Source organism: Vulpes lagopus, chromosome 12 (assembly GCF_018345385.1).
Source record: "Vulpes lagopus strain Blue_001 chromosome 12, ASM1834538v1, whole genome shotgun sequence".
NCBI classification, from domain to species: Eukaryota; Metazoa; Chordata; class Mammalia; order Carnivora; family Canidae; genus Vulpes; species Vulpes lagopus.
Window position 1 is genome coordinate 27,738,677 of NC_054835.1, and position 23,600 is coordinate 27,762,276.

The 23,600-nt window shown below is 39.6% G+C and overlaps 1 protein-coding gene across 3 annotated transcripts; it reads right to left on the reverse strand.

Annotated features, from left to right (window-relative positions):
* Nucleotides 1-72: 72 nt before the first annotated feature.
* On the reverse strand, nucleotides 73-23,328 carry PRR11 (proline rich 11). Of its 3 annotated transcripts, none has more exons than XM_041725983.1 (10): nucleotides 23,237-23,328; nucleotides 13,704-13,836; nucleotides 11,478-11,628; nucleotides 11,096-11,218; nucleotides 7,210-7,479; nucleotides 5,560-5,658; nucleotides 5,096-5,208; nucleotides 4,065-4,124; nucleotides 3,882-3,978; nucleotides 73-1,299 (listed from the first exon to the last, which is right to left on the reverse strand). In XM_041725983.1, exons 2-10 carry the CDS (start codon nucleotides 13,829-13,831, stop codon nucleotides 1,231-1,233), a joined length of 1,110 nt encoding a protein of 369 aa, XP_041581917.1. In that variant the 5' UTR covers nucleotides 13,832-13,836; nucleotides 23,237-23,328; the 3' UTR covers nucleotides 73-1,230. The 3 variants fall into 3 exon arrangements, with proteins under 3 accessions (XP_041581917.1, XP_041581916.1, XP_041581918.1); XM_041725982.1 differs by having other exon boundaries at nucleotides 13,704-13,848; nucleotides 23,237-23,283; XM_041725984.1 differs by lacking the exon at nucleotides 23,237-23,328 and adding an exon at nucleotides 23,088-23,120.
* Nucleotides 23,329-23,600: the final 272 nt, after the last annotated feature.

A 23,600-nucleotide genomic window follows, 5' to 3' on the forward strand; every position in this document is an offset into this window, starting at 1 on the left:
CATGTAATATTTGGGACATACTTATACTAAAAAAAACCCTATCTGTTGTTTAATAGGACATATTTATATTTAAAAGTTATTTGTTTTTTATCTGAAATTCAAATTTGATCATCATATGTTTATAATTGCTAAATCTGGCAAGTCTGGACTAGCAGGAAAGAACAAAAATTCAGTGAGGTATGTATTATTACAGTGATTGAAGCTACAGGCTGTTGAGGATAGGAATTAGGTTTCATAGAGGATTTGCTATGGACTTCAGATAATACCTGGCAGACCACTGTGGGAATTCAAGCTTCATGTTGAGATTCTCATAAAATTCATAGTTAGCTGCACAAATGTGGACAGCAAATATCAAAGAAAAAAATATATCAGACTTCAGAGAGCCAGATATGACTACCTGGGTATCATTTCTAGCTGCTAGACATGATACATTCTAATTTTTATGGTTAAATTGGATATTTTACTTCAAATCCCTCTGGAAAATAATTGGGTTGAGATGGGGGAGGGTCTTATCTCTTAACTGTTTACAGTAAACAAATCAAATCTAGAGGACCATTTTTACTGATCAAGTCTACAGTACTTTTTTTTTTTTGTAAGATTTCATTTATTTATTCATGATAGACATAGAGAGGCAGTGACATAGGCAGAGGGAGAAGCAGGCTATCTATGGGGAGCCCACTGCGGGACTTGATCCCCGCACCGGGGATCACGCCCTGAGCCAAAGGCAGATGCTCAACCGCTAAGTCACCCAGGCATCCCAAGTCTACAGTACTTAGTGAATGTATTAGCTTGACAGGCTGAAATACTTTTCTTTTTAATTACCTGAGAATACGCAAGAATGGAAATCAGGTTATTTTATTTTATTTTATTTTACTTTTAAGGAAATCAGGTTATTTTCTTAATATCTTAAGTGTACCTATTGAATACAAATTTGTTATCTAGTTAAATTTGAACAAGCTTTCCAACCTAAATTGGGTAATTCCAGGATAAACATCACTCTGGGGATTGCATTTTCCCATCTGTTTTCTTATTGATCATGCCAACTAAAAAATACCCAATACCCACTTTATATCACAGTATGTATGGGGGCTTGCAATACTTTAATTCTTCAAATGAAATTATATATATTAGCATAATTATTTATACATACCCTACTATATTAAAAAAGGGTTGGGGTGGTTTTATCTGTATATTTTATGGATCATCACATGGAGTCAGGCAAGCTTGGCATCAGTTTTGTTCATCAAAGCTACTTGTAGAAAGTGGCAGAGTTTGAGTTGGGCTTCTAGGGTGAGCCATCTATGAAAAAAAGAAAAAGGGTCCCAATTATAATATGAATTATGTTCCTATGGCCAACACAGACTCCTTCCTCACTAACAGAATCCATATTTTGTGTAGGGCAGTAATGCAGCCAGACCACTAAAACCCACTTTCCCAGTTTCTCTGATATAATCAGAAGTTCCTAGATAGAACCTGTTTTAAGAGATGAGGGATAGCTTAGCTATGATATCCTTTTGCACTTTGCCTTTTTCCTTATCTTGCCTAGAATGTGGACACCAGGCTTTAGGAGGTGTATGCATTCTTTACCAGGAAGATAAAAGCCACACATTAAGGATGAAAGAACACTGAGGACTTGATGAAGCTGCTATACCAGTTATGGCCTACCTACTTCCCAAGGGAATATGCAGTAAGAAAAGTAAGCCCCTACTTGGTTAAGCCATGGTGGTCAGATTTTTATTACCTAATGCAAAACCAAATTTTGTTACCAAATGCAAAACCTAACTAATACAATTGTTTCAGACTTAAAGGAAAAAGGAAACCTAAGGGCTAAGTAGGAAGGGTCATTCTATGTCTAACGACGGTTTTTGTTTTTTTTTGTTTTTTTTTTTTTAATTTTTGTTTATTAATTCATGAAAGACACAGAGAAACTGGCAGAGACATAGGCAGAGGGAGAAGCAGGCTCCCCGCAGGGAGCCTGATGTGGGACTCGATCCCAATCCCGGGGGACTCCAGGATCACAACCTGAGCTGAAGGCGGTGCAAAACTGCTGAGCCACCCAGGCTACCCTAACAACAGTTTTTAAAAAACTTCCTCAGGAAGCCCGGGTGGCGCAGTGGTTTTGTGCCACCTACAGCTCAGGGTGTGATCCTGGAGATCCAGGATCGAGCCCCACATTGGGCTCCTTGCATGGAGCCTGCTTCTCCCTCTGCCTGTGTCTCTGCCTTTCTTTCTCTCTGTGTGTCTCTCATGAATAAATAAATAAAATCTTAAATAAATAAATAAATAAAAATAAAAAACTTCTTCCTACTAAGTGGATTTTGGCAAATACCTCATATGACAGAGATCTTTTCTGTGATTTTTGATGTTGTAGCTCAATATGTGTGCTTATTATTGATCATATTTCATTTATTTCCATGCTACTCAACTCATTACAGTAATTATGGGGTAGGACAGGAACAAAAAAGAATCCCAGAGCTGAGCAAAGAAAGGAAGGGGCTTAGTCCTTTAGTGAGGCCTCTGCCTTCTGTCCTTGCCCTTCATAATTTGTGATATGACCAAAGAATGTGAGCTAGGGGTAGATTCCTACTGGATGTTCCAAAAGGAGGAAAGAGGAATGTAGCCATACCTCCAAAGAAGGTGGTATAATGTCCAGGAGGACCAAGTTGATTGGCAAGAGGGATACCAAGCTGTCTGTAAAAGGCACTGATTCTTAATGAGCAAACAAATGGAGGACCGTGTTGGGGTGGCAAAGTGTCAGCAGTGAAGTCTCTGGTGTGTCTCTACTGCCAGAGGGAAATGGAGAAGAGTCCAGGAGCCCTGCGTCCCAGCACTCTAGTAGGAGTGGCAGAAGGATTGCTACTCCCCACAGATTCAGTGATAGAGGTGAATAGGGAGATGATGACAGAGTTTGGAAGAAATCACATCAGGCCCCACTGATAAACAAGATTTTGGTGTATGGATCCTACATGCAGGTGACAAAGAAGAAAGCTGCCAGGACCTTTTCCTATCAAGTGTGCATGATCTGATCCCTACATCACAAGACCCTTGCATATGCTCTTTTTTTTTTTTTTTTTTTGCCTGGAGCTCTTTCTGCCCTGACAGCCTTGGTGGGCCCACCCCCTTATCCCACAGGTATGCTTCCCAGTTAATGCCTATTCATTCTTCAAGTCTCACTTCATTACTTCCTAAGGGAATCCTTCCTAAATCACCCAGGCTAGATGAAGTTCCTCTATGGGTTCCCACAGACTCTGTCCCTTTCCTTTATAGTACTTACCTCAGTGTAGAATACCAATATGTGATTATTTGACTAATGTCTATTTTTCCCACTAGGCTGAAAGCTCTATGACAATAAAGCTAGGTCTGTTTTTGCTTACCACCATATCCCTGGTACTCCAGCACAGTGCCTGGCATTTAGGAAATGCTTAATAAATACTTACTAAAGGAATTAATAAAACTAGACATTCATAGTTAGAGATGATAATGCTAGCTATGTCACAGAATTTTATAAAGCCTAAATATGAAAGTGTTTTATAAAGCATAAGGTACCATTTATTATAAGAGGGTGGCTTAGGCAGTTAAGCATCTGCCTTCAGCTCAGATCATGATCTCCAGGTCCTGGGATCAAGCCCTGGGTTAGACTCGCTGCTGAGCAGGGAGTCTGCTTCTCCCTCTCCCTCTCCTTCTGTCCCTCAACCTCCTTCTGTCCCTCAACCTCCTTCCGTCCCTGCTTGTACACTCTCTCTCAAATAAGTAAGTAAGTAAGTAAGTAAGTAAGTAAGTAAATAAATAAATAAATAAAATCTTTAAAAAAATAAAAATCACCTAAATAAATGATTTTGAAGAAAAAGAACCTACCTCTCCCCTCCCCTTCCCATGCTTACCTGAAACTTTCTTCTCAAGGCCCGGGTCATTACTGGAGTCAGCCCAGTTCCTGTTTCCATATTTTCTTTATTGGTGAGGGGGGTTCCACCTGGGCTCCTACAAAGGTATTGGCAATATCAGAAGCTGTGTTTTATGCCAACTTTTCAAATGGATTTAGAAAGCATAGAGATAAAGTGTATTACCTCTCTACATCAACTTTTCTAAGTAGTTTCCGCAGATCTATCTGGCTTTTACCAGGGGTACTGATGAAATAAAGATATAAAAGTTAGAACTTGCCAGATTTTATCATTTTTCCCCAAGCAAAGCAGTCATTTCTATAGGCAATGCCCTTGAAATTAGTTCTATTTGTTACATTAAAAAATAGCAGCAGAGGGGTGCTTGGCTGGCTCAGTCAGTAGAGATATGACTCTTGATCTCAGGATCATGAGTTCAAGCCCCACTTTTGTGTGGAGTGTACTTAAAATAAAAAAAAAAAGCAGTAGATCCGGATAGGAGCATAAGGTGATATAATCATCCTAATAAGTAATACTTCTTGACTCAGTAATTATCCATATAAGAATCCATCTTATGCACAAAAACTCAGTATGCACATAAGATGATGGACAAGGGTGTGCACTGAAGAGTTAGAAATAAAAGATCATAAACAACCTAAATGTCTCAAAACAGGAGTTTATCTATGAAGTTTACGTGTAATGAACTGTATATACTGAAGAAGTCAAAATGATGCTTTACACTGATTTTTGATAAGATGGGGGAAAGGTCTTGACACATTAAACTGGAAAAGCCTTAACTATGTATGTGTACAATATGATCATATACAGGTACACAAACATGTATACATGCACACACATGCTATACACACACAAATTTCATCAATTCCAAGACATGTTAGGTTTTTAAAAAAAATTTTTTTTAAGATTTTATTTTATTTATTCACGAGAAACACCGAGAGGAGAGACAGAGGGACAAGCAGACTCCCTGCTGAGTGAGGAGCCAGACATGGGGCTCAATCCCAGGACCCCAAGATCATGACCTGAGCCGAAGTTAGATGCTTAACTGACTGTGCCACCCACGTGCCCCTGTTTTCTTCTTTAAATTTTTCTGTGGATTTCCAGTTTTCTACAATGAGCATATATAACTTTCAAAGTTAGAGATAAGCAAAAAAATAATTCTTTTAAGTAACAGTAGAGCATAATACGGTGCAGTCCCTTACATTAAGACATTTGTAACTCGAGTTGATCGCATTTTGGAGTTGGGCTTCAGGGTGACGCGCTGGAGGTCAGAGACAGTAACTAGTGGATTCCGTGCTTTTGGTGATGGCACAAACTTTAATCACAAAATGAGAAAGTATCAAAAAACACACTTAAAAATATCACTCAAAATGTAAACATGCTGAAACAATGAGTATTAGAAAGTGTAAGATATATCCACTACTCAAGTTTTATTCCAGAGCTTCAAACTATGTCTCTACTTCTTTAGACTAATGGTTGGTGGATATAATTGCCTAATTAAATAATTTTGGGATCTACATATTTTGTTGAGGAGATCCAAAACTACACAAATAAAACATCAAATACTTCAGTATGGCTTCTGTACATAAGACTCATGCTTGTTTTCCAGGAAGAGACGGCCAGGTTAAAAGCTGAAAGACCATGTGTAGGGTCGGTAACATCTTACCTTCTTCTTTTCATCAAAACACTGTGTCTTCTTTAATTTCACAGTGAGTAGATCTTCAACTGTTATCTGCATGGGTCCATCTTTTTTTAATGGTCCAGCCTTAAAATACATGGAGAGGTTAGAATTCAAATTGTAACCAGGATATCTAGTCAAATGCAAATCCAGATATAGTTTTTAAAGACTCACTTAAAAACTAACTCTTATTTACCCTGGGAACCTGTCAAATCCTTTTCATTTAACCAAGAATGATTCTGTTTTCAGTACCCATGGATGCTAATGCTATTGCAAAGTATTCATCAAAATGTAAGGCTTTGATAGTAAATGTGAGATAGGCTAGTTCCCTGCAACTATGCATTTTCCTAAGGAGTCATTATAATAAGACAAAAGTTGAAGGAGTTCCTCAAATCAAGGTGAAGTTTTGCCTCAATTAACCTAAAAATTGCCTCAGTTCCCGTACAACAAGAATGTATAGCCAGAGAAGTATGCATTATAGCAAACATAATAGATTCTGGAATTAATTCAGTCATTTTAAACCAAATGTATCTGGAGTGAAAATTCAGCAGATTTTTAAAGAGAGTCATGCTTATCTTAGTGATTCACAAACATTCTGATCTCCTTGGTAGATAAGGAATTAATAGAGAGTGGTCCTCTAGCTTAATGACATTATACTTTAGTATCCACCAACTCTTTTTTTTTTAAGATTCTATTTATTTGGGGATCCCTGGGTGGCCTAGCGGTTTGGCGCCTGCCTTTGGCCCAGGGCGCGATCCTGGAGACCCGGGATCGAATCCCACATCGGGCTCCCGGCGCATGGAGCCTGCTTCTCCCTCTGCCTGTGTCTCTGCCTCTTCTCTCTCTCTGTATGACTATCATAAATAAAATAAGAAAAAAAAAGATTCTATTTATTTATTCATGATTGACAGAGAGAGAGAGGCAGAGACATAGGCAGAGAGAGAAGCAGGCTCCCTGCAGGGAGCCCAATGTGGGACTCTGATCCTGGGACTCCAGGATCACATCCTGGGTCAAAGGCAGGAGCTCAACTGCTAAGCCACCCAGGCATCCCAACTCTTTTTATTTTGACTTTACTCACTAAGCCATCTTCTGTTCTTAATTTGGTTTCCCAGGGAGGCTTTTCTTTTGGTAAAAGATATACTGGGAAGCCATTAAGAATATTCCAATCTACTGGCTTTCATTCATTTATCCTTTTAAAAAATCACTTTTATTTCTTTTTTTTAAATTATTTTTTTAAAGATTTTATTTATTCATAGAGACACAGAGAGAGAGAGGCAGAGACACAGGCAGAGGGAGAAGCAGGCTCCATGCAGAGAGCCTGACGTGGGTCTCAATCCAGGGTCTCCAGGTTCATGCCCTGGGCTGCAGGCGGCGCTAAACCGCTGTGCCACCGGGGCTGCCCATAAAAAAAAAAAAAAAAAAAAAAAAAAAAAAATCACTTTTATTTCTAAATCCAGCTTTTGTGAGTTCCTAAAGGCTTGAGTTTTAAAAACATAAAAATTGACATAATTAAGATATGGAATCAGAAAAAAATGCAGCTTTCCTCTCAAAGCCCTTAGCTTAGTCTTAAAAGGCCACCTTACTTTACTATGCCATTATACACTGACCAAAACACATCATTACTAGATTGTTTCCTACCTGAAGTGCTTTAGTGTGATCGAATTTTCTGAGCAGCAAAGGTGCCCTAGGTAGTGGAGGTGGAGGCAGAGGAGGAGGTGGAGGGGGTGGAGGGGGTGGAGGCGGAGGTGGAAGAGGAGGAAGATGGGTGGCTGACTGTGGCAGCGAGGGAGGAAGTACAGCTTGAGATTCTCCAGGGGTGGTCAGAACACAGGCAGGCACATTTGTAAGTTTACCACTTATGTGACACATTTGACCACAGCTTGGGCAGGAAGAATTTTCTAAGACAGCCTGTAAGAAAACATTTAGCAAATGAATAACAGATTAATTTGGTTCTTGTGGCTCAGAGTCATCAAGATAATAGCTACCATGTATTGAATGCTTTCTCAGTATACAATGCACTTTATAATATTTTCTCATTTATCACAAGTTAGTTCATTCATTCATTCATTCATTCACATATTTGTTTTGTGTGTGCAATATGCCAGCACTATAGGTACAATGTCAACCTTGTCTATTACATCAGTCTGGTAAGGAAGGCAGACATTAAACACACACACACATACACACACATGCAGAACAAAACAAAAAAAAATGCTTCAGTGAAAATGATAAAGTGTGCTGTGAGCATGAATAGTGAGAAAACCGGAGGGTGATATTTATTTATTTATTAAAGATTTTATTTGTTCATTTGAGAGAGAGAAAATGAGTGGTGGGGACGGCAGCAGGAGAAAGAGAGAGAGAGAGAGAAGCAGACTCCTTGCTGAGCAGGGAGCCCGATGTGGGGCTTGTTCCCAGAAGCTGGAGATCATGACCTAAGCTGAAGCTAGACTCTTAACTGCCTGAACTGTCCAGATGCCCTGGGGAGTGATATTTAGCTATAATCTCAAAGATGAATTGCAACTGATCAGATCTCAAGAGAGAAAGGGAGATAAGGTTTAGGGAAAGAGAGTTCCTGACAGAAAAAAACTTAATGCAGCCAAGAATGTAGTAGTATATTCAAGTACTGATAAAAAGGAATAAGAAATGTTATGGGTTTGTGTCCCCCCTCAACCCTTTCCCCACAATTCCTATAAAAAGAAGGAATTTGGACCTACAGGAGGAACATCAGGGACGTGTACGCACAGAGAAAAGACCGTTTGAGAGCACCGTGAGAAGACAAGCCAAAGGAGAGAGGCCTAAGAAGAAACTAACTCTGCCAACACCTTGATCTTAGACTTCTAGTCTCTAGAACTGTGGGAAATAAATTTCTGTTATAAAAACCACCCAGTCCATGCTACTTCATGATGGCAGCCCTAGGAAATGAAAAATAACCCTATGAAGTAAGGTAGTATATTCGTTTCCTATGGCTGCAGTCTCGAATTATCACTAATTTGATGGTTTAAAACAATTGAAATTCATTTTTTCACAGTGCTGGAGGCTAGAAGTCTAAAATCACGTTGACAGTTACCTTCCAATGCTCTAACCCTTGCCTTTTCCTTTTTGATAGCTAGGGCATTCCTAGGTTTGAGGCTCTGTCACTCCAGTCTCTGCCTGTAGTTCCACTGCTCCTCTTTTCCTCTGTTCATGTTTTGCTCTGTATCTCTCTTTTTCTCTCTCTTTTTTTTTTTTAAAGATTATTTATGAGAGAGAGAATGTATGCATAAGCAGGGGGGAGGGGCAGAGGGAGAAGCAGACTGAGCAGGGAGCCCAATGGGGGACTTGATCCCAGGACCCTGGGATTGTTACCCAAGCCTAAGGCAGATGCTTAACCACTGAATCATCCAGGCGCCCTGCTCTGTATCTCTTTTATTTTATTTTATTTTATTTTATTTTATTTTTTTCTGCATTGTTTTTTTTCTCATAGATCTTTTTTTTAAAAAATATTTTATTTATTCATAGAGACACAGAGAGAGAGGCAGAGACACAGGCAGAGGGAGAAGCAGGCTCCATACAGGAAGCCTGACGTGGGACTCGATCCCCGGTCTCCAGGATCACACCCCAGGCTACAGGTGGCGCTAAACCGCCGTGCCACGAAGGCTGCCCTATTTTTTATTTATTTTATTTTATTTTATTTTATTTTATTTTATTTTATTTTATTATTTTATTTTTTTATTTTATTTTATTTTATTTTTTATTATTCATGAGAAACACACAGTGAGAGGCAGAGACATAGGCAGAGAGAGAAGCAGGCTCCATGCAGGGAGCCCAATGTGGGACTCAATCCCAGGATTTCAGGATTACGCCCTGGCTAAAGGCAGGAGCTCAACTGCTGAGCCACCCAGGCATCCCTCTGTATCTCTTTTATAAGGACATTTGTCATTGGATTTAGGGCCCACCCAGATAATAGAGTATTATCTCCTCATCTTAAAATCCTTAACTTAAGGGGGGCCTGGCTGGCTCAGTTAGTAGAGTATACAATACTTGATCTTGGGGTAGTAAGTTTAAGCCCCATGTTGGGTGTAGAGATTACTTTAATAATAATATATTTTTTAAAATTTTTATTTATTTATGATAGTCACACACAGAGAGAGAGAGAGAGAGGCAGAAACACAGGCAGAGGGAGAAGCAGGTTCCATGCACCGGGAGCCCGACGTGGGATTCAATCCCAGATCTCCAGGATTGCGCCCTGGACCAAAGGCAGGCGCCAGACCCCTGCGCCACCCAGGGATCCCCACTTTAATAATAATATTAAATAATATTTACAGGTTCTAGGGATTAGGACTTGGAGATATCTTTTGGAGGCGACTGATTCAGCTCACCACAGATGGTATCATCCTCATTTTTATTTTTATTTTTTTTATTTTTTTATTTTTTTAAATTTTTTTAAAATTTATTTATGATAGTCATACAGAGAGAGAGAGAGAGAGAGAGAGAGAGGCAGAGACACAGGCTCCATGCACCAGGAGCCCGACGTGGGATTCGATCCCGGGTCTCCAGGATCGCGCCCTGGGCCAAAGGCAGGCGCCAAACCACTGCGCCACCCAGGGATCCCCATCCTCATTTTTAGATGTGGAAACTCAGGCCTAACGAATTAGGTGATTTGCCTTTCTTCCCATCTAATTCACCTTGAGGTACAAATTCTGGGAAAATGGTTGTAATCCCAAAAGCTTCACTACAATGTTTATTTTTTGAGATTTATTTATTTATTAAAAGATTTTATTTATTTATTCATGAGAGACACAGAGAGAGAGGCAGAGACACAGGCAGAGGGAGAAGGAGGCTCCCTGGGAGAAGCCCGATGTGGGACTCAAGCCAGATCCAGGGATCACACCCAGAGCTGAAGGCAGATGCTCACCTGCTGAGCCACCCAGGCATCCTGCTTATGGGAGTTTAGAAAGAGTGGATATTTATAGCTTTTTTTCTCCCTCTATCAGGTCAAAAAAATAGAAATCATCCTGAGTATTTAAAAGAGGTGGAATGTAACGTAGGGAGTTGGTTACTTTAATGATGAAAGAGCTGAAAAGGACACAGGGGACATTGAAGGAGCCCAGAGATTAGCAACTGCAGAAAGCCATGAATACCTTGAGGGTGGAAGGAAAAGGGAAGAGCAGTAAACCAGATCTCTAGAGGTGGGTTAACTCAGAGAATCAAGAAAAATGGTAGATTTACCTGGAGGGAGCTGGAGTGAGGGAGACAACAACCATCCTGGAGAAATTGCTCAATGCAGAGAACAAAGAGGAAAAACACACTCCCTCCACACCCCTGACAGTCTCTCATCAGCAACTCCCATTAACCAAGTACAACCAGAACCAGGTGATATGGAGCTTGGGACATACAGCCTTCATGTGTTAGCCCCAGTACAGTACAGAGCAGAGCCTTGAAGCCAAAGGAACAGATCTGAGGGCAAACAGGCCCCAGACTAGCACTTGGCCTGTACCTCTCCTTCCCTAATTCTGGATTTCTTTTTTTATTTAACAATACTAACCTTCGTTGTTTCTTGGAGCTTGTGTAATTCACTTTCCAAAATGCAAAACTGTTGTCTTAGATTGTGAAGTTCTCGGCGGCAGAAATGGGATGGAAAGATGGTATCTTTCAATACTTCTAAACTCTGAAATTTAAAAATAAACAAGCCTTAATTCTATAAGCAACACAATAAGGACAAGGAAAAAAGAGAGAAGAAAGTGATTTGATGTATGTTTTACAGAAGCAAAGGCATACATAACTCCATAATTTCTTCTTACCTGAGCTTAGCCTGAGTGTTCTGCTGACCTGAGCACACACACGTAAACATACATACCAAGTATGTAGATAAACCATATTGCTGAAAACAAGTATGTCAAACACATACCAGTATGTCAAACACATACCTGGGCCATACAGTTCTGGCACCACTTGTATATAGACCACACTCTATTTGTCCAAAGTTTTACTTTATCTGAGATATTGGGAAATCTGAAATTCCAGGATGATCTATGCAAGCTTCTGCTAAGGGCTGTATCTGCTGAAAGAATAATCACTCTGTAGGAAAAACAAAACCAAACAAATAAAAAACTCCTGAGTTGGAATAATAGCCTGTATTTTAAAACAAGCTAGTTGTGGGGTGCCTGGGTTGCTCAGTTGGTTGAGCATCAACTCATGATCTCAGGGTCATGAGAATGAGTACTGAGTCAGGCTCCATGCTCAGCAGCAGTCTGCTTTGGATTCTTTTTCTCCCTCTGCCCCTCTCCTCGCTCTGTCTCTCTCTCAAATAAATAAATCTTAAAACAAAAACAAAAACAAAAACAAACTAGTTTTATAGTATGACTCAGGAGCAGAGACTACATAAAGCCAAATTCTTCATTAAATTCTAGAGTTCTGTGATGTACTTATGCAACAGTTTATTTTTTTAGAGTAAGTAAATTGTATATAAAGAGGCATCAGGGATTCAGTAATGAACAAAATACAGAAAAACCCTGCCCTCATTGAACTTACATGTCTTGGGAGAAAGGTAAAAGTAAGCAAATAAGTAACATATTGGATTGTTATATAGTGAATAAATACTATGAGGAAAAGGATACAGCAGGAAAGAAATGTTGGGTGGAGGTGAAATTTTAGGTAGAGTAGCTAGGGAAGTCTCACTGAGAAGGCAACTTTTGAGAAAAGAAACCTAAACAAAGTAAAGAAGCTAGCAATACGGGGATGCCTGGCTGGCTCAGTCAGTAGAACTCTTGATCAACAGTCATGAATTCAAGCCCCCGGTTGGGTGTGGAACCTACTTAAAAAAAAAAAATAAATAAATAAATAAATAAAATAAAGATAAAAAATGAAGAAGCCAGCAATACAAATATCTGGGAGAAGAGCATTTCAGGCAACAGTAATAGTAAGTGTAAAGGCCCTGAAATAGCAGCTTGTCTGAAGTGTCTAGGGAATAGCAAGGAGGCCAGGATGATTAGGGTGGAGAAACTGAAGGATAGAGGATTATGAGATAATGTCAAGTCAGACTGTGGGGTTGTACAAAGGATTTTATTTTATTTATTTATTTTTTTAATATATTTTTTAAATTTTTTATTTATTTATGATAGTCACAGAGAGAGAGAGAGAGGCAGAGACACAGGCAGAGGGAGAAGCAGGCTCCATGCACCGGGAGCCCGACGTGGGATTCGATCCCGGGTCTCCAGGATCGCGCCCTGGGCCAAAGGCAGGCGCCAAACCGCTGCGCCACCCAGGGATCCCGTACAAAGGATTTTAATTTTGACTCTGAGAGAGGATGCCATGGAGAGTTTTTATTTATTTTTATGTAATCTCTTCACCCAACATGGAGTTCAAACTCACGACCCTGAGATCAAGAGTCACACACTCTTCCAGCTGAGCCAGTCAGGTACCCTAGAAAAGACATTGGAAAGTTTTAAGCAGAGGGGCAATATGACATGATTTTTAGCTGGCTCACTCTGACTATTGCACTGAAATACACTGCAGAGGTTGGCAAAAGCAGAAGAAGGAAGACCAGTCAGGGGCCATTTCCAATATTCAAGACAGAGAAGCGTTAAGGATAATATCATGGTTAATGCTTTTTGAGGCCCTGTTTATTTAAATTTTTTTTCTGTAAAGAGAGCTATAATTACAAAAAGTATAAAGTATGTCATCGTGAAACCCAGTATCCTAGGGTTCCTATAACTTAGAGTCTCTTTCAGCAACGTGTTTAAACCTGCATCCCAGAGAATAACTGACCAAACTTACCAAAACTAAAACTGAAATTCCAATCCTATACCCTTCTTTCATCACTTAGTTCCCAGGTTTATACAATTAAATTGACTAGGGAAGGAGAAAATAATTACTGTGCATCTCCAGTACAATTTCTTGTGATTTTTACTTCATTTAAACTCTTGAACTATAGTCACTACATAAAATTTAGAATGCCCAGTCAAAATTTAATTTCTGATGAAGGATGAATAATTTTTAGTATATTATAAATGTTTCAATTAAAAAATGTTCATTTTTTAAATCTGAAATTTAAATTTAATTGGGCATTCTGTATTTTTATTTGCTAAATCTGGTAACCCTATCCTTAATGGATCAGATTTTCAATATTTTGTCTTTCCACACTTTCACCTTACCTTTCCGGTGAGGGTGGTGGAGGAGGAGGTATAATTAGCTTGGGCTGAGAGTTAGAGGCTTCTTTTTTTTTGAATAATCTTTTTGCTTTGGCTTTTAGCTTTCTTCTCCGTTGCTTGAACTTGGGCATGATTTCTGTAGAAAAAACTTTTTTTTACATTTTTATTTTAGAATAATATGTACATATAGAAAATGCAAAAATCTTAACTGTACAGTTCAATGAATCATCACAAAGTGAGCACACCCTTATACCTACTGCTTTGGTTAGGAAATAGGTTGCTGCCAGCATCCCAGAAGTACCCTTAAGTAAAGAAAAATTTAAGCCCAGATTTTTATTTATTTATTTATTTATTTATTTGATGATAGTCACACACAGAGAGAGGCAGAAACACAGGCAGAGGGAGAAGCAGGCTCCATGGACCGGGAGCCCGACGTGGGATTCGATCCCGGGTTTCCAGAATCGCGCCCTGGGCCAAAGGCAGGCGCCAAACTGCTGCGCCACCCAGGAATCCCGTTATAGGGCTTTTAAAAACCCTGTCTAGTGTATTTAGAGTTTAGTGTAGATCTTTTTCTGAAGAAAATTAAGTCAGAGCTAGTTTGATGTACAGAAGGGCTTTGCTGATCTCAGCTGTTGCTACCTGAGCAACAAAGATGTTATTCAAGTAGCAGAACTAAAAATGGTCTTAAGGGCTGGGCCTCCTTCGCTTCAAACTTTGATTTGAATAGGAACAATTGGCCTTTAAAATTCACACTCATTCCGCTTTTGTTCACCCAGTAACCTTTCAATACTTGGTATGCAGCTCTATGCTTGCTCAGCTCTCAGATGGTACTGGCTGAAGAACCTCCTTTTACTCACTGTGGTTGTAAAAATTCAGAAGTGCCTGTGGTTCCAAGAGTTTTGGTCTTGCAGAGGGCACCCCTAATGGCAATGGGTGACAGTGCATATATTAACAGCCCTTCTAGAAGGAGAGGTTCGTGATAGGTCTTATTGAACTGATGCCAAGTCTCAAACTAACAATGTTTTTCTTAATTGTTCTTAGAGACTTGGAGCAGACTTCACTTTTATTATATCACTTGTCTTCCCTGATGAAATAATGAAAGAAGGCTAAGCAGGGATTATTAAATACAAAGGATGTCTAAAGGATTGATTTTTTTTTCTTTTTTTAACAAACTTAACACAAAACAGTAATACTCTTGGGACACCTGGGTGGCTCAGTGGTTGAGCGCTTCCCTTCCACCCAGGGTGAGATCCTGGAGTCCTGGGGATCTAGTCCTACACATCAGGCTCCCTGCATGGAGTCTGCTTCTCTCTCTGCTTGTGTCTCCGCCTCTCTCTGTGTCTCTCATGAATAAATAAATAAAATCTTAAAAAAAAAAAAAGACATTTCTTTAATAAAAACCTCTGAATGAAGATGTTTAGGAAAACCTCAGAGGAAGACAGCAATCCTGTCGTTGCCTAAAACATGATTAAACCTCACCACATCCATGCCAATGACTTTCTGTGGAGAAATATCATTAAGAATCTCTATCCAGGGTCCAGAGTTCACTGGCTGAAATCCCCAGAATCTGAGACTTCCATCGTAACCTCCTTTTCCTTGTCTTCCATCTGCCCCTCTGCAGCCCTCCCCACTTCTGTTCCCTCTTTCCCTTTAGATATCTTTTGTTAGACATCAAACTGACACAGAGAACTGGCCTCCTGCTTTTTTCTTTATATTCACCAATCCTTCAGTTATAAAAATAGATTTTAGAAAAGAGCTGGACATTCCGGTTTAAACTTGGTAGATTGGCTATACTTTTGTCTCTACTCCAATGGTGTATTGGGGTTGGCACTTGGTCGATTGGCTATACCCTTGTCTCTACTCCAGTGGTGTATTGGGGTTGGCACCAACTGTTACATTTTCAGGAAGTCTGTGAGTTAAGTTATTAAACACATCCACCATTAAATTATGTAAACTTATAATTAGATAATTTATATTTAAAATGGTAATAAATATGATACAAAACTCATCACTTCCTAATTATTTTACTATTATCTATGCTCTTGAGGTTGTTTATCTTATTGTATCTATATAGTGAAAATACTATAAAATGCTCATTTTTTTTCCAATTCCACATTCAGTGACTTCACATTAAAAACTTGAAATTGTCTATGATGGGAGTATTTACACCTTGGATATTACAACACACTACAAATCAGAGCTTGATTCATTACATTGTTGATTGTTAAGTGACTGATAAAAAAAATGTTAATGATGCAGATTAGATTTAAAAGCATATTTTGGGTGGCCCAGTCAGTTAAGCATCAGCCTTCGGCTCAGGTCTTGATCCTAGGGTACTGGGATCAATCCCCAAGACCTGCTCCCTGCTAAGGAGGGAGTATGCTTCTCCCTCTCCCTCTGCCCCTCCCCCTTGCTTGTGCACAGGATCTCTCTCAAATAAATAAATAAAATCTTTTAAAAAAGTATCTTGTTTGTAGTTGTTACATTGTGAAAAGCATAAAAAAATTGAGAACTATTCCAGTATTTTTTTTTTAAGATTTATTTATTTATTTACTCATGAGAGACACAGAGAGAGAGGGGCAGAGACATAGGTAGAGGGAGGAGCAGTCTCCTCATGGGGAGCCCGATGTGGGATTCCATCCCAGCTTCTGAGCTGAAGGCAGACGCTCAATCACTGAGCCACCCAGGTGTCCCACTATTCCTGTATTTGAAAACATGTTTTATTCACCAAAGAAGTTGCTTATTCTTACATAACTGAAGTTCCAATTGAAGTTCCAATCTTTATTGGAATGTTTCACTTTATCTTATTCCATAGAGTAAATGAAAAGATCAACTGACATTCCTATTAGGACTATACTTATTTATAAATTGGAACCGTAGCAGGGCATCTGGGTGGTTCAGTCGATTAAGCGTCCAATTCTTGGTTTCAGCTAAGGTCATTATCTCTGGGTTGTGAGATCAAGCCCCAGGTGGGCTCCATGCCCAGCTCTGAGTTTGCTTGAGATTCTCTCCCTTTTTCTCTGCTCCTCCCCTTACTTGCTCTCTTTCTATAAAATAAATAAATAGAATCTTAAAAAAAAAAAAAATTGGAACCGTAGCTTGGCTACAGATATGAGAAGTCTGTAAAAATCAACAATAGTACTCTTTAAGAATCAACTGTTTATAAAATTTATAAGAAAGAACATTATAGGAGTGCCTGGCTGGCTCAGTCAGTAGAGCATGTGATGCTTGATCTCAGGGTTGTGAGTTCAAATCCCACGTTGGGTATAGAACTTACTTAATAAAAAAGAACATTATAGGGGATCCCTGGGTGGTTCAGTGGTTTAGCACCTGCTTTTGGCCCAAGGCGTGATCCTGGAGTCCCAGGATCGAGTCCCCGTCAGGCTCCCTGCATGGAACCTGCTTCTCCCTCTCCCTGTGTCTCTGCCGCCCCCCCCACCCCATGTCTCTCATGAATAAAGTCTTAAAAAAACAGTATGTATTTTATTATTGTTTATAATAAATGTATCATTACTAGATAGCAGTTAATTTATAATAAAATTATGCATATATATCTACTAAACATTTATTAGCACATATTAGTCCAATCCCTTCTGGAACATCACAAAAAAAGACAGTCAACAGTGTGATGGGCACTGAGGGGGGCACTTGGCGGGATGAGCACTGGGTCTTATGTTATATGTTGGCAAATTGAACTCCAATTTAAAAAAATAAAAATCTTAAAAAAAAAGACAGTCAAGGAGTAGTGAGTATATTTTTCTTTATTTTTAAAACATTTTTACTTTTTTTGTTGTTGTTAAGATTTTATTTACTTATTCATGAGAGACACACACAGAGAGAGAGGCAGAGACACAGGCACACAGGCAGAGGGAGAAGCAGGCTCCATGCAGGGAGGCCGACTTGGGACTGGATTCCGGGTCTCCAGGATCCCGGGCCGAAGGCGGCGCTAAACCGCCGAGCCACCCGGGCTGCCCAGTTTTTACCTTTTTTAAAGTAATCTCTACACCCAAGTTGGGCCTGAATTTATAACCCCAAGATCAAGTGTCATACACTCTACTGACTGAGCCAGCCAGGTGTCCCAAGGAGTGGTGAATATAGCATAATGTATAGAGTTGTTGAATCACTATGTTGTATACCTGAAGCTAATGTAACTTTGTGTATCAGCTCCACTTCAATTAAATTCAGACAGGTGGGGGCGCCTGTATGGCTCAGTTGGTTAAGCATCTAACTATTAATCCCAGGTTCAATTCAAGCCCTGCACTGGGCTCCTTGCTGAACATGGAGCCTACAAAAGAAGGAAGGAAGAAAGAAAGAAAGAGAGAAAGAAGTAAAGGAAGGAAGGAAGGGAAAAAAAGGAAGAAAGAAGAAAGGAAGGAAGAAGGGAAGCCAGAAAGAAGGAAAGAAAGGTAGGTCAGTAAAGGAATAAAAAAATCATAAACCCATAAAACAAAGAACGGGAGTAGACATGGGAGATGATGAATTTATTTATTTATTTATGATAGTCACAGAGAGAGAGAGAGAGAGAGAGAGGCAGAGACACAGGCAGAGGGAGAAGCAGGCTCCATGCACTGGGAGCCCGACGTGGGATTCGATCCCGGGTCTCCAGGATCACGCCCTGGGCCAAAGGCAGGCGCCAAACCGCTGCGCCACCCAGGGATCCCGGAGATGATGAATTTAGAATAAATTATGGAAAATGGAACGTGGATGAGTAGTAAATGACTTGGCAGAGAAGAAGAAAGCAGAGGTTTGACTGCCTATAGGCAGTCAACTGGAAGCAAGACAATTTTTAGAAACTTAAGAAGATTCTGGACTTGAAAGCACTTAGTACCTTTCAAAGTTTGGGGTGGGGTAAAAATAGGATTAATTAAATCTTTTTATTTTAAGATTTTATTTATTTATTCATGAGAGACACACACACACACACAGAGAGGGGCAGAGACACATGCAGGCTCCATGCAGGGAGCCCGACGCGGGACTCGATCTCGGGTCTCCAGCATCGCCCTGGACTGAGCGCGGTGCTAAACCGCTGGGCCACCCGGGCTGCCCCTAATTAAATCGTTATAAGGATTAGATAGGCCTCTTGAGTCTGTCTTCCAGTCCTTAGCCAGGCAGCTCCTGGCAATCATGTCTTCTCCAGCTCCAGATGGATAAGTCAAACCATAGAGGTGCTGAATTGTAGGCCATCAGGCATAGCAATAGCAGAGTCATATTTGTATCATCATTCGGAAGATAGGGGATGATCCTGAACTGAAAAGTAAGACTTCTCAATCCCTTTCCTCAGCTCAGCTCCCAGAACACAGGCCACCAATTATATATATATATTTTTTTTCTTTATCTCTCTCTCTCTATATATATATATACTTATATATATATATTTCTTTATATATATATATTTTTAAACTCTGGTATATATTATTAGCTAGAAAAACAGAATACTGTCATTCTGAAACTGGGCCTTCTCTTTCTATCCCTTTCCTGGACATGCCCATGCATTCGAATTCTAAAGAGTCCTACACACAAGTTGATGTATGTCATTTTGGAGATTATTTTTCAATGAAAAAAAAGAACTAAATCATATTTTTTCATTTCTCTTCTCTCCGTGTGTAAATGTGTGTGTGTGTGTGTCCTTGACTCTGGGTCATTGTTACTCTACTAAACTTCTAATTAAATACAGTAATTGGCACAGGCAGAGAATTGATAGAACATGTCAAATCTATAAGGGTAAAAAGGTGCAACCTGAGATAATTCTTAGATTAGTGTTCCACTCAACAAGCTAAAGTCTGTTTTATTATCACTGTTGGTTTTTTTTTTTTTTTTAAGATTTTATCTATTTATTCATGAGAGACACAGAGAGAGAGAGAGAGAGGCAGAAACACAGGCAGAGGGGGCTCCATGCAGGGACCCTGACGCGGGACTTGGTCCCGGGTCTCCAGGATCAGGCTGAAGGCAGTGCTAAACCGCTGAGCCACCCAGGCTGCCCTATTATCACTGTTTTATTAAAATCATTAAATATTACACAGAGGATGATCCTCTGAAAGGATATATAGCAGTCTTCCTTAAGGTTAAAACACATATACTGTCCCCTTTCCGTAAGAGTAATGAGACATACACATTCTTTTTGCTGGGCTAGGTGGGATTCCCACTATTAACACTAGATAGAAGCTCTTTTTTTCATGTTTTCTTTTTTTTAATTTAAAGATTAATTAATTTATTTGAAAAAGAGAGAGAGAAGGCACGAGAGGGGTCAGGGCAGAGGGAGAGAATATCCAAGCAGACTCCAGCTGAGCACTGAGCCAGATGTGGGGCTCCATCCCATAAGCCATGAGATCAGAACCTGAATCAAATACAAGAGTCAGTGCTCAACCAACTGAGCCACATAGGTGCCCCTTTTCTTTCATGATTACTCAAAGCATTTTTCCTTTTTTTTTTTTTTTTTATTGAAAAGTACTTTTCCTTCCTTTGTACCTGCCTTGTTTTGAAAGGAATTTAAAGCCGATTAAAAACAATCTGTACTACCACACCCAAAAAAAGGTAGGTGAGGAAATTAGGATACTCCATTATAGAATATAAAATATATATTATATATTAGATTAGATTTAAAAGCATATTTTGGGTGGCCCAGTCAGTTAAGCATCAGCCTTCAGCTCAGGTCTTGATCCTAGGGTACTGGGATCAATCCCCAAGACCTGCTCCCTGCTAAGGAGGGAGTATGCTTATATACTATTATTTACCTAGATTCACCAATTGTTATCTGTTAATTTTCTTTCTGTTATGGTGTGTGTATATGTATTATACACTATATGTTATTTGTATAAGTATATGTAATATAAAAACCTATATCTTATATAATTTTATATATTATACATATATTATATATTACACACGCATACACACCCCTGAATAGAAAGACAGCAATTGATGAATCTAGGTAAATAATAGGAGTATCAATTACACTATATTTGTAAATTTTCACAAAGCTTGAAATTTTTCAGAATAAAAAAATGATAGATATACATGCATTTATATGTATAACATACATATATACACATACATGATAATAGTTTTTAGTTTTTGTCTGAGCAGAGTTAGTTGCAGACATCATACTTCACGTCTAGATACTTAAGTTTCCTAACATGGATATGGACATGGACATTCTCCTACAAAGCCACAATCACAGTCAGGAAATTTAACCTTGATATTGTCTAATAAGCAGTCCATAATTACCTCAATAATATCTTTTACAGCTACTCCCTTTCCACACAGGATTTAACTGTTGTGTCTTTTTGTTCTCCTTTAATTCACAACAGTTCCCTAGTCTCTTTATGTAAGTATCTGCCTTCCTTCCTATTTATATTTTTGAAAACTCCAGACCAGTTGTTTTGGAAAATGTTCCTTAGTTTGGGTTTTTCTGAATATTCCTCTAATGATCCTCTTGCCTTCAGTCTTTCTCCTTGACAGTCATTTTCTACACAGCTGTTAGTTAAAAAAAGAAAAAGATCCTGAATATTCCCTTGCTTAATAATATTTGAAGATTCCTTTTTATGCCCTGGATAAACTAAATTCCTTACCATACATTTCATAGATTGTCACAATTTAGTCCGATGGCTCTTTGCAGTTTCATCCTTTCTAGCGATTGCGGTTTATACTTGAGATATACCAAACACCAAATTAATTATTTCTTTCTCTTTCTGTCTTTCAGATTTTATTTATTTCTTTGACAGAGAGAGCACAAGCAGAGAGGGAGAAGCCAGCTCCCTGCTGAGCAGGGAGCCCAGTGTGGAGCTTGATATACCCCAGCCAAAGGCAGACACCTACCTGGCTAAGCCACCCAGGCGCCCCCACCAAAAACATTCTCTTGTATAGTTATCTATCAGCCTTTCCCTCTGCTTGGGGTATCCTCGTTCAGGTCAACTTACATAGCTCCAGGTGCTGTTACTTTTTCTCACAGGTATTTGTTGAGGGCTGATCATCCACCATGATAGGTAGAGGTGATAGGTTTTGGAATACAATTCCAAACAAGGCCAACATAGTCTCTGTTCTTATGGAATTTATACTGGTTGAAAATGTCATTCCTTTTGTGCTTCTATAGCACTTTATACATACTCTAATTATAACATTTATTGCATTGCATTGTAATTTTTTTTGCATGTTTGTCACCCAGCTGGACTGGGGGCTTTTCAAGATTAGGATAAATTTTATTCATCTTTGTTTCCTTGGGGCCAAGAGTGTAGCAGGCACTAAATAAATTTCTTTCAATAAATTAATGAAAAAATCATTCTTGCTAAGTGTTAGCTTATTCCTAAGGAATATGCTTTACTACAAGTACATTTTGGAAAAATCTCTTAGTGAGGGAGGTTTTTAGTTCTTCAAATCACATACTGCACCTTCACATGGTTAAAGGATGGCTCCAAAACTATGTCCACTAGGAAAATGCAATAAATAAAAGAGTAATAATAATTACAGTCTTCTGCAGGAGTTGGCACTGCTGCTTCTATTAAAACTCCTCTCTGTGATAAAAGTGCTTTTGGTCAGGGAATATTTTCAAAACCGTGACAGCGATGAAAATGACAATTGCATTTCATTACCCTCTTGTAAAACACATTTTTTTTTTTTTTTATTTAATTATGATAGTCACAGAGAGAGAGAGAGAGGCAAAGGCATAGGCAGAGGGAGAAGCAGGCTCCATGCACCGGGAGCCTGATGTGGGATTCGATCCTGGGTCTCCAGGATCGCGCCCTGGGCCAAAGGCAGGCGCCAAACTGCTGCGCCACCCAGGGATCCCGTAAAACACATTTTTATGTAGGTTTCTTACACTTTCCTATAAACAGCTTCCAGTCAATTAATCAATTTCCATTACTAGTTCAATTCATTACTCTTGAACATTCATAGACTATTTCTGGAAATTGATTATATTTGCTTTTGTTCTACGCTGTGCAACATTCCTTTTTTAGTTCCTGTCTTATTCTCTAAATAGATTGCAGCTCCCTAAAACGTAGTCCAGCACAGTATTAGGCATAAGTAAACAGGGCACACTTTTTGACACTCTTGTAAAACGTCAGCCGATATTAAAAGCATATCAAGGAATATAATAATATTGCATGTCAAGAACGTATATTCGCAAACTTTAGCGTGCATAAGAATTATGGGGGTGGGGGCTCTTGTTAAAATTTATATTATGATTCAGTGGGTCTGGGTGGAGCCCGGTAATTTGCATCGTTAATAAGTGCCCAAGTGATGCAGATGCTGCTGGTCCCCAGACAACGCCGAATAGCAAAGATAAAAAGGAATGTGCAAAAGAAGTTAGATGCTTCACTCCAGAACATATTTTGCAGAGTGTTAATTAAATACAAGTATGGTTAGGGTGGAGCCAGGCCGAGCACTTCTTACCCAACCTCAAGCCTCCTCTTCCCAATTCTATCTTGCCGAGTCCAGCCAAAGCTCCCCACCTCCGTTAAATGTTAAGAACACAAGCAGCAACAGGCCGAGCTACTGAAGATGCGAGTCCAGATAACAAAGGGAGATCTCCCTTCACTTACAAGTCTAAGAGCCCGGGATTAGATGGAGTCCGGGTAGTGGCCTCTCCTTCGCCGTAAAGAAAGATTCAAAATTAAAACCTTATCACGGAGGGACCAATGGTAGCAGACGTCTCTCCACGATTCGCTCTCTGGGTAGAGTAGGGGCACAGCCTGGCTTGTGATTGGCTAAGAGGTCACCGGGCACTGGCCAATGAAAGCTGAGGCGCTTCTTGTATGAATAACTGGAAGGCGGGAGCGAAGGGGAGGGGAAGCAGGAGACCTAAGAAGGTGTGTCACGTCCCCTATGTGCCTGTGGAAGCTTCTGTGTCATTGGTTGGCTCTTCTTCCGGTTGTACCAATCGGAAGCTCTTCTCTGCGGAGCCCT